Source organism: Chelonia mydas, chromosome 5, assembly GCF_015237465.2.
Source record: "Chelonia mydas isolate rCheMyd1 chromosome 5, rCheMyd1.pri.v2, whole genome shotgun sequence".
Taxonomy (NCBI): Eukaryota; Metazoa; Chordata; order Testudines; family Cheloniidae; genus Chelonia; species Chelonia mydas.
The window spans coordinates 87,065,790-87,077,395 of NC_051245.2; the positions used below are offsets into that span (position 1 = coordinate 87,065,790).

The 11,606-nt window shown below is 41.5% G+C and overlaps 1 protein-coding gene across 13 annotated transcripts in view; it reads left to right on the plus strand.

The window, feature by feature from the left end:
• The window catches only part of FANCC (FA complementation group C), a 153,267-nt gene extending 141,991 nt beyond the window's left edge, over positions 1-11,276 (plus strand). For 12 of the 13 annotated variants that reach the window (XM_043547096.1, XM_037901717.2, XM_043547094.1 and 9 more), the window contains one exon: positions 10,689-11,276. In XM_043547096.1, the coding sequence (XP_043403031.1) occupies positions 10,689-10,832 (144 nt within the window). In that variant the 3' untranslated portion in view covers positions 10,833-11,276. Of the gene's footprint in view, positions 1-9,641; positions 9,810-10,688 lie in introns of all 13 variants that reach the window. The other variant, XR_006291032.1, reaches the window with a different exon arrangement.
• Positions 11,277-11,606: the final 330 nt, after the last annotated feature.

The window sequence follows — 11,606 nt, forward strand, 5'->3', positions numbered from 1 at the left end:
GAAACTAGGCCTCTATGGCTGAAGTAACGTTCCAGGGTTCAAAGCTTGCTCCTTTTTGTGAAGCACTTATTATGCTGAACAATGGACACTTGACATGGCCTCAATTTGTCATGCCTTTTTTAGAAGAACTCAGAAGGTGAGAGAGTTTTCCATAAACTCTTCTTTCCGGATCATTCAATGAGAGTGTCCTCAGATCCGGAGGGAAAAGGCTCTCTACCAAATCTGAACAGACTTAATTCCTGGTGAGGTGATTTCCCGTGTTCCTGTAAACTGTGGCTCAATTTTGAGCTCTTTGGCTCACTAGACATAGGAGGCAACAACTTCTGAGACAGGCAGAGCAGCTAAATCCTCCTCCAGAGCCAAGATGTAGGTGACTCACTTCACTGCCTATGAAAGTGAGACACGTGACCAGGTGTTAGACTTTTCTTAAGCTCCACTTTGGAATTGGATTAACCAAAACTGCACAAAGGCACTCTCAGTGCGAAATAAGAGTGTCCACACGGAGTTTGTGTGAAATAGTTATTTCACTTTAAATTCACACACTAGTTCTTTTGCCCTAACTTCCCTGTGAATTACTTGCGTAGACAAGCCCTTAGAGTTGGTCAACAAAGGCGTACAGTTCCAAGCGCTTCCTACCCCTGCCTTCCTATTCCATCCCTCTTTAGGGACCATTCTCATGAGACATTGTTGAAACAGCAGGTGGACTCCCTTCTGCAATGTAGAGCAGTGGGGGAGGTGCCTTTAGAGTTCAGGGGCAAGAGGTTCTACTCCCATTATTTTCTAGTCTGAAAAAAGAAAGGGAGTTGATGCCCTGTCTTGGACCTTCAATGCTTGGATTACTTTCATCCATTGTTTCAGGTTTTCAGGATGATAACTTCAGCCTCTATAATCAAGACTGTTTTGTGACTCTCAACCTTCAGGATGCCTATTTTCACCTGTCCATATATCCAGCTCACAAGAAATACCTTAGATTCTTGGTATGAGAGATTTGCTACCAGTACTGCGTCCCACCCTTCGGGCTTTCTGTAGCACTGAGGGTTTCCACCAAGTGTAGCTGGCTGTTGTGGCAGCTTACATGAGATGGCAAGGTATCCAAGTTTACATACCTCTAACTTGACGATTGGTTTATCCGAGGGAAATCACCTCACCAGACAACCAGTTCAATCCATGTAATCCAAAGACCGTTTGCTACTCTGGCCCTCAAAATAAGCAGAGAAAAATCTAGTTTTGCTCCAATTCAAAGCATAGAGTTCATAGGAGCCATGTTAGATTCAAGGTCATTGAAGGCTTATCACCCATAAAAAATATTTCAAACTTTATTGAACCTTGTCAACCACTAACAGGCTTATCCAAAGACACAAGCAAGAATGTGTTTCACTCTTCTGGGTCATATGACTTCCTGGACTTAGATGATGTAGTTCCAATATAAACTAAACTGGGCACTAGTTAGACTCTCAGGCATCATATTGTAGCTGATGACTTCTTACTACAGGAGAAGGAGATGCCAAGGAAGAGGAAATGCAGAGCCATGATACCAAGCTGAGACAACTCCTAAACAGGTGCCAGGAGTGGAATAGTAGGCTGAATGCAGGTAAGATGAAGCTGAGGAGAACGGAGGTCCCCTAAATCAGACATCTGTTGACTTGAGGGAATCTGGCCAGACCTTGGAAAACTGTGAGCTGTTGAGGAAATGCCAAGACCAAAGGATTTGAAGGGACTCTAGCAATTTATAGGAATAGCCAACTATCTTTCCAGATTCTGCACACACCTATCAGAAGCCTGTGAGAGAGCCTTTGAGACCGTTAAACCCAGTGATGCAGCGTACAGATAGTTAGAGACCCAAGAACAGGCATTTTTTAAAAAGTAAAGAAATGATAAGTGATGCATCAGTCCTATAATACTACAAACCTGTGGAGCATCTAGAGCTACAGTATGATGCCTCAGAAGGAGGCCTAGGAGCAACACTAATGCAATGCCCATAGCTTTTGCTACTGAGAGCCCTACCAGACACAGAAAGTGGATATGTTCAGATAAAAAAGGAACTACACGTTGTGCTCTACGGAATGGAATGGAATGATTCCTTCAGGTTACTTATTGGCACAAGATGGACATGCAGTCTGATTATATTAGAAAGCATCATGAAGAAGCCACAGCTGAGTGCACCCAAGCAGCTACAATGCATGTTACAGGAACTTCAGCTCTATGACATGAAGATAATGATCTGCCCAGGAAAGTCACGAGTGGTGGCAGGTACACTGAGCAGTGGGCATACCTTTCAGAGTACTACACACAGAGAGTGTGTCAACATGCTACAGAACCTTTCCATCTCTGATAGAGGTTCCAGACAATCCAACAGAGCACTGACCAGGATGGGGTGCCACAGGCAGTAACACAATTCATAGTTCAGGGATAGCTAGCTCAAAGAGAGCAAGTGTCATAGGAGGTGATCCCCTACTGCTATGTGAGGGATGAGTTATGTCTGCAAGATGAGGCCGAGGCCAAGACAAGGGCTTAGAAAGAGCCTCCGCAGATACCAGATGGCCTAATGTAGAAGAAACAAGGTTTAAGAGCAATACAGAGGACCAATAGGATACCACCCAACAGAAAGGAGGCAGAAACAGGGTGTGGAACCAAGTCCCCTACCAACAGGGATAATTTAAACAAGAAATAGAGTATTTTGAAAACCAGCACACTTGAAGGAATATTATGTCTAAAACGCTGCCACAGACTGGTAAAGACCATCTCCCTAGGGTGGGCTATGCGTTAGCAAGTCAGCAAATGCTTGCACAAAAGATATAACAACAAATGTTTAAAAGGAAAAATGTAACAACCTACCTAGAACTGAGAGGGAGGGAGCACAGGTTGCAGGCGGGAAGAATTTGGAGGACATACCAGAGAGCCAGTCTGTGTGCCAGTTGCAGAACCTCTGTAAATAGTTCTGTTGATAAAGACCCAGTTTTGTTTGTAAGAGTCCTCTTATGAAACAAAGACCTTTCAGGAACACCCTAAGGGTGAGGCTATCACTTTTCAAAGACTATTGTATTTAACTAGATAAGATCCCGCTACAAGTTAGCCAGGTTTGCTCCACCTGCGTGCATTACAGGCCATTCCAGCTGGGCTCAGGCAGCCTTTTACTTCCTGAAGAGGCATCCCTATTACATCCCTTTTGCAAAAGGAAATCATGCTTCACCAGTATATTAGAATTCTTTGAGGGACTCAGCAAAAGTGATCCAGTTGATATAGTAAAAAGAAAAGGAGTACTTGTGTCACCTTAGAGACTAACAAATTTATTTGAGCATAAGCTTTCGTGAGCTACAGCTCACTTCATCGGATGAATTCAGTGGAAAATACAGTGGGGAGATTTATATACACAGAGAACATGAAACAATGGGTGTTACCATACACACTGTAACGAGAGTGATCAGGTAAGGTGAGCTATTATCAGCAAGAGAGCCGGGGGAAAAAACCTTTTGTAGTGATAATCAAGTTGGGCCATTTCCAGCAGTTGACAAGAAACGTGTGAGGAACGGGGGGAGAGGGGGAATAAACATGGGGAAATAGTTTTACTTTGTGTAATGACACATCCACTCCCAGTCTTTATTCAAGCTTAAGTTAATTGTATCCAGTTTGCAAGTTAATTCCAATTCAGCAGCCTCTCATTGGAGTCTGTTTTTGAAGTTTTTTTGTTGAAGAATTGCCACTTTTAGGTCTGTAATCGAGTGACCAAAGAGATTGAAGTGTTCTCTGACTGGTTTTTGAATGTTATAATTCTTGGCGTCTGATTTGTGTCCATTTATTCTTTTACGTAGGGACTGTCCAGTTTGGCCAATGTACATGGCAGAGGGGCATTGCTGGCACATGATGGCATATATCACATTGGTAGATGTGCAGATGAACGAGCCTCTGATAGCATGGCTAATGTGATTAGGCCCTATGATGGTGTCCCCTGAATAGATATGTGGACACAGTTGGCAAGGGGCTTTGTTGCAAGGATAGGTTCCTAGGTTAGTGGTTCTGTTGTGTGGTGTGTGGTTGCTGGTGAGTATTTGCTCCAGGTTGGGGGCTGTCTGTAAGCAAGGACTGGCCTGTCTCCCAAGATCTGTGAGAGTGATGGGTTGTCCTTCAGGATAGGTTGTAGATCCTTGATGATGCGTTGGAGAGGTTTTAGTTGGGGGCTGAAGGTGATGGCTAGTGGCGTTCTGTTATTTTCTCTGTTGGGCCTGTCCTGTAGTAGGTAACTTCTGGGTACTCTTCTGGCTCTGTCAATCTGTTTCTTCACTTCAGCAGGTGAGTATTGTAGTTGTAAGAACGCTTGATAGAGATATTGTATGTGTTTGTCTCTGTCTGAGGGGTTGGAGCAAATGCGGTTGTATCGTAGAGCTTGGCTGTAGACAATGGATCATGTGGTGTGGTCTGGATGAAAGCTGGATGCATGTAGGTAAGTATACAGTCAGTAGGTTTCTGGTAAAGGGTGGTGTTTATGTGACCATCGCTTATTAGCACCATAGTGTCCAGGAAGTGGATCTCTTGTGTGGACTGGTCCAGGCTGAGGTTGCTGGTGGGATGGAAATTGTTGAAATCATGGTGGAATTCCTCAAGGGTTTCTTTTCCATGGGTCCAAATGATGAAGATGTCATCAATGTAGCGCAAGTGGAGTTAGGGCATTAGGGGATGAGAGCTGAGGAAGAGTTGTTCTAAGTCAGCCATAAAAATGTTGGCATACTGTGGGGCCATGCGGGTACCCATAGCAGTGCCGCTGATTTGAAGGTATACATTGTCCCCAAATGTGAAATAGTTATGGGTGAGGACAAAGTCACAAAGTTCAGCCACCAGGTTTGCCGTGACATTATTGGGGATACTGTTCCTGATTGCTTGTAGTCCATCTTTGTGTGGAATGTTGGTGTAGAGGGCTCCTACATCCATAGTGGCTAGGATGGTATTTTCAGGAAGATCACCGATGGATTGTAGTTTCCTCAGGAAGTCAGTGGTGTCTCAAAGATAGCTGGGAGTGCTGGTAGCATAGGGCCTGAGGAGGGAGTCTACATAGCCAGACAATCCTGCTGTCAGGATGCCAATACCTGAGATGATGGGGCGTCCAGGATTTCCAGGTTTATGGATCTTGGGTAGCAGATAGAATACCCCTGGTCGGGGTTCTAGGGGTGTGTCTGTGTGGATTTGTTCTTGTGCTTTTTCAGGGAGTTTCTTGAGCAAATGGTGTAGTTTCTTTTGGTAACCCTCAGTGGAATCAGAGGGTAATGGCTTGTAGAAAGTGGTGTTGGAGAGCTGCCTAGCAGCCTCTTGTTCATATTTTGACCTATTCATGATGACGACAGCACCTCCTTTGTCAGCCTTTTTGATTATGATGTCAGAGTTGTTTCTGAGGCTGTGGATGGGATTGTGTTCTGCACGGCTGAGGTTATGGGCAAGTGATGCTGCTTTTCCACAATTTCAGCCCGTGCACGTCAGTGGAAGCACTCTATGTAGAAGTCCAGTCTGTTGTTTCGACCTTCAGGAGGAGTCCACCCAGAATCCTTCTTTTTGTAGTCTTGGTAGGAAGGTCTCTGTAGTTAGTATGTTGTTCAGAGGTGTGTTGGAAATATTCCTTGAGTTGGAGACGTCGAAAATAGGATTCTAGGTCACCACAGAACTGCATCATGTTCGTGGGGGTGGAGGGGCAGAAGGAGAGGCCCCGAGATAGGACAGATTCTTCTGCTGGGCTAAGAGTATAGTTGGATAGATTAACAATATTGCTGGGGGGGTTCAGGGAACCACTGTTGTGGCCCCTTGTGGCATGTAGTAGTTTAGATAGTTTAGTGTCCTTTTTCTTTTGTAGAGAAGCAAAGTGTGTGTTGTAAATGGCTTGTCTAGTTTTTGTAAAGTCCAGCCACAAGGAAGTTTGTGTGGAAGGTTGGTTTTTTATGAGAGTATCCAGTTTTGAGAGCTCATTCTCAATCTTTCCCTGTTTGATGTAGAGGATGTTGATCAGGTGGTTCCATAGTTTCTTTGAGAGTGTGTGGCACAAGCTGTCAGCATAGTCTGTGTGGTATGAAGATTGTAATGGATTTTTTACCTTCAGTCCTTTTGGTATGATGTCCATCTGTTTGCATTTGGAAAGGAAGATGGTGTCTGTCTGTATCTGTATGAGTTTTTTCATGAAGTTGATAAATTTCCACTCCATACGGCTAAATTCAGTGCCTTGCATAATGACAGGTTTCAGAGTAGCAGCCGTGTTAGTCTGTATCCGCAAAAAGAAAAGGAGTACTTTGTGGCACCTTAGAGACTAACAAATTTATTTGAGCATAAGCTTTCATGAGCTACAGCTTACTTCATCAGATGCATTCAGTGGAAAATACAGTGGGGGGAGATTTATATACACAGAGAACATGGAACAATGGGTGTTACCATACACACTGTAACTAGAGTGATCAGGTAAGGTGAGCTATTACCAGCAGGAGAGCAGGGTGGAAAAAACCTTTTGTAGTGATAATCAAGGTGGGCCATTTCCAGTAGTTGACAAGAACGTGTGAGGAACAGTAGGGGCGGGAAATAAACATGGGGAAATAGTTTTACTTTGTGTAATGACACATCCACTCCCAGTCTTTATTCAAGCCTAAGTTAATTGTATCCAGTTTGCAAATTAATTCCAATTCAGCAGTCTCTCGTTGGAGTCTGTTTTTGAAGTTTTTTTGTTGAAGAGGTTGATGGTGGGATGGAAATTGTTGAAATCATGGTGGAATTCCGCAAGGGCCAGTCGGAGAACATTTCAATCTCTTTGGTCACTCGATTACAGACCTAAAAGTGGCAATTCTTCAACAAAAAAAACTTCAAAAACAGACTCCAACGAGAGACTGCTGGAAATGGCCCACCTTGATTATCACTACAAAGGTTTTTTCCCCCCTGCTCTCCTGCTGGTAATAGCTCACCTTATCTGATCTCTCTCGTTACAGTGTGTATGGTAACACCCATTGTTTCATGTTCTCTGTGTACATAAAATCTCCCGCCACTATATTTTTTACTGCATGCATCTGATGAAGTGAGCTGTAGTTCACGAAAGCTTATGCTCAAATAAATTTGTTAGTCTCTAAGGTGCCACAAATACTCCTTTTGTTTTTGCAGATACAGACTAACACAGCTGCTACTCTGAAACCAGTTGATATAGTGTACTTGACTTTCAGAAAGCCTTTGACTAGGTCCCACACCAAACACTCTTAAGCAAAGTAAACAGTTATGGGATAAGAGGGAAGGGTCCCCTCATGGTTCAGTAAGTGGTTAAAAGATAGGAAACAAAGTAGGAATAAATGGTCAGTTTTCATAGCAGAGAGAGGTAAATAGTTGTGTCCCCCAAAGGCCTATACTGGGACTTGTGGTGTTCAACATATTCATTAATGACCTTGAAAAGGGAGTGAACAGTGAGGTGCCAAAATATCCATATGATCAAAATTACTCAAGACAGTTAAGTCCAAAACTGACTGTGAAGAGTTACAAAGGGATCTCATAAAACTGGGTAAGTGGGCAACAAAATGGCAGATGAAATTCAATGTGGATAAATACAAAGTAATGCACATTGGAAAACATAATCTCAACTATACATACAAAATGATGGGATCTAAATAAGCTATTGTCACTCAAGAAAGAGATTTTGGAGTCATCGTGGATAGTTCTCTGAAAAATATCAACTCAATTTTCAGTGGCAGTCAAAAAACTAACAGGATGTTAGGAGCCATTCGGAAAAAGATAGAAAATAGAAAGAAAATATCATATTGCCACTTTATAAATCCACCGTACATCCACACCTTGAATACTGCATGTGGTTCTGGTTGCCCCATCTCAAAAAAGATATATTAGAATTGGCAAAAGTACAGAGAAAGGCAACAAAAATTATTAGGGGTCTGGAACAGCTTCCATATGAGGAGAGATTATAAAGACTAGACTGTTCATCTTAGAAAAGAGACGACTAAGCAGGGATATGATAGAGGTCTATAAAATCATGAATGATGTGGAGAAAGCGAATAAGGAAGTGTTAAGTGTTAAGGAAGTTCACATGACAGAAGAACCAAAGGTCACCCAATGAAATTATTAGACAGCAAGTTTAAAACAAACGTAAGTACTTCTTCACACAGTACACAGTCAACGCGTGGAACTCATTGTGGAACTCATGTTGTGAAGGCCAAAAGTATAACTGCATTCAAAAAAGAATTAGATAAATTCAAGGAGGATAGGTCCATCAATGGCAATTAGAAAAGATGCTCTGGGTGTCCCTAACCCTCTGGCTGCCAGAAGCTGGGACTGGATGGCAGAAGATGGATTACTTGAAAATTGCCTCTTCTGTTCATTCCCTCTGAAATATCTGGCACTGGCCACTGTTGGAGTCTGGGCTAGGTGGTCTGATCCAGTAATGACCCTTCTTATGTTCTTAGAAATTTGGAGGACACTACATGGTGATCTGTTCATAGTGTTCTCCCAAGACTGTTTCTTAGTTGAGACTTGCATATTGGATGCTTGCTTTGGTAGAGCTGTCCTGCAATCCTCATTTAAATAGGACTCGTACCATCCACCTCCAAGCCAGGGGGTATTAGTCACCAGTAGTGGGATCCAGGTGGACAAATAATTGAAGAAGAAAGAACAGTTACTTATCTTACAGAGATAAGACAGACACTGTAGCATCATTTTGAATTGGAATATTTCACTTTTGGGCATTAATTTTTTTGACAAAAATATCAGTATGTTCTTTGGAAAACAAGTTACTTATCTTAAATTAACTGTGGTTCATTGAGATGTATTGTCCACATGACTCCCATGACGCACTCTCCTTCCCCATTTGTATGGAGTCTTATAGCTCTGGAATTCTCTATTGGCAAAGGAACTGAGGGACAGTTGGACCCACTCTGCCCTTTATGCCCTTGGATGGAGGAGGCATATGAGAACATCCAGGGCATGAGCATGGCCTCAGTGGATACTGGTGGTCAAAATCTGATTGTTGCACACGTGGAGAATGTGTGCACCAGCACAAGGATCCATTCTGAGATCTGCATTTATAGAATCCTACACTTGCAGAAGAATGGACAAGATGACCTAATTCAATTAGTCCTTCCCATTATTAACTAATCTCTTTCTAAATTAGTGTGGAACACAGATATAATAGTCCATATTTAAATACTCCAACTCTTAAGTCCTGTGATTATATAATACTCATTTCAGCAAGGAGTGCTCGACACAGTTCTCTATGGAGCCCAGTGGTAGGTAAAAGTTTTGCTACATAGTAATATAAGGTTATCCTTGTATTGGGGACTGAATATACCTTAACAGCATCTTGAGTCCATTTTAACCCAGCAACAGGGACTTATCTTCAGTTCTGAATTTTGATTCTCATATTGTACAGTCGAAAGACTACCAAGAAAACCCAGTATTCTTTAATTTTTTTTTCTCTTACGTAGAGTTGTTTGCTGGGAACTGTTAAATAATTGTCATGTTTCACCCCAGAAGTGACTGCATTTCACTGATGGATGAACCAATTTGCAGACATAATAGACACCGTGAAGTGCTTTGGGATCCTTTTAAGATTAATACATAAAGTGCTACATAAATGTTAGATTATTATTATATTGTTCTTTAGCTACTACATTTGTTACATATATTTATAGGTCATGTTGTACAATAAGAAGTCAAACCCTCTGATACAAGCAGGCCAGGACTTCACATCATTGTTTTGCTTTAGCACTTTGTCTGGAAATTCTTCCTCTCAGTGAAAAAGTACTGTACTCCTTTTATCTTTTATAAGGCCTGTAACACATGAGAAAATTCATTTTGCAGTGAGTGGAACTGGAACATTATTGTTGTTGATTATGCCTTTTAGCTGCTGTTAGTTGGAATAAAGAAATATAACATTACTTTCTTTAAGGACTGCTAGGATATATTAGAAATCTTGGGTGTATTATAGAAAATGACTGTTGATTATTTATTAACATAAAAATGATGTATTTTAAAGTTGTTTGGAAGCATACATAACTTTTCATTTGGGTTTATTTATTTTCCAAGTCTTATGTGCTTTCTTCCCTTTATAGACCAGTGAAACCCTTTAACAGTTAGGCTGCAGCACCTTATTGTGCTATAACAACCCTTTATTGAAAGACTGAAGACAAGATCCGTGGTCCTGTTGAACCAGTAGCACAAAACGAATTTAAAGTTGCCTTAAGGCAACAGCTTAGAATTCCCCTAGTGCAAGGGAGTCCTGAGTTAGCATAGGGGAGGCTATGCCAGCCCCTCCTACATTTTCCCCTCCTGGCATAGGGGACTTTCCAGGATGGGCTGAGGACATATGAGAAGCAGGAGTTGGAACCAGAGTGGGATGCAGAGTGTGGAGCAGCCCTCAGGGATCAGCAGCTGGAGAGGTGGAATAAAACTCCTCCCTGGTGCATTACGTGCTGGTCTGTTACACTTTGAGATTTAGTCCCTGGGCTTTATTTCCTTCCTTCCTTTCTTCCTTCCTTTCTCAGAGGGGAATTTATTTTCATGCTTTATGGAATTTAGTTGCTTTTCAGATGACACCAATGACTAAATGGGGGAGGGTTGTGGGGAGCTAGAAGAAAACAACATGTAGCACATAGTACACAGCTATAAATGATTGCACTTGGAGTAATAAATCTAAATTAAATGATTTCTTCTCTTCCTCCATTCTGTTTTTCCTTCAGGTGATTCTGGCAAGCAATACAACCAATGAAGTTTTTGGCCTTCTTATACGTACTGCCTACAGATTTAACCAACTTGGATTAAAAAACCAAAGGGCTGTGAAGCTGGTGAATGAACTTCTTCAAGAACTAAGATTTACGGATTAGTTTTGTATTGTTGTCCAGATCAACCCAGTGACTAGACCAGCTGATCAGATCTTTTCTACGGTAAAGTGTGAAAGGGAACTCATTTTTTTTATTTATATTCCTCTTTCCCCATGTATGAAAATAGAAAATGTTTGGAAATGTCATTCTGTTAGAATATAGCAGTAATCTTTAAAGATGGTTGAAAATGTTGTTCGTAGTGTTTTATTTTACAAGGGACCTGTGTCATCTAAACACTGTTTATTCACAGCCTCGTTGCCCACATTATGTCCTAGTTGTGGTCTAGATTTTCTGTAAATTCTTAGTCCAGGAAATGCAGCAGTTAGAGGCGGAAACAAAAGCTATAATAAAGGAAGAGGCCTTTCCTTCTGTAAAATAATTACTGATAAATCAAAACTACTGTTTGAATGTTACAAGGAAGAGATGAAGTTCAGAAAAATTATGTTATTTACTAGTCGGTTATTTCTAGCTGTTTGGTAGTAATTTAACAATTTGATCCTGGAATTCTGCTTTGGTGAAAATCTAAGCCTGATCACAAACAAGTGATCATTAATGGTTCTTTCTGAATATGTGCTTCCATGAAATACAGTTTCATGAAATTGAAAGACAAATCAACTCCTTAAATTCTTATAAGTGATTTCACAAAATGAAACTCATCTCAGGTTTAGTATATGGCATTCATCAGAAAGTGTATTCTTCAAGGTAATGTTCTCTATAGTTTGTACCACAGTACTTTTAGTAATGTCAAGAATACCACAGAGAGGATTTGGTGCAGAC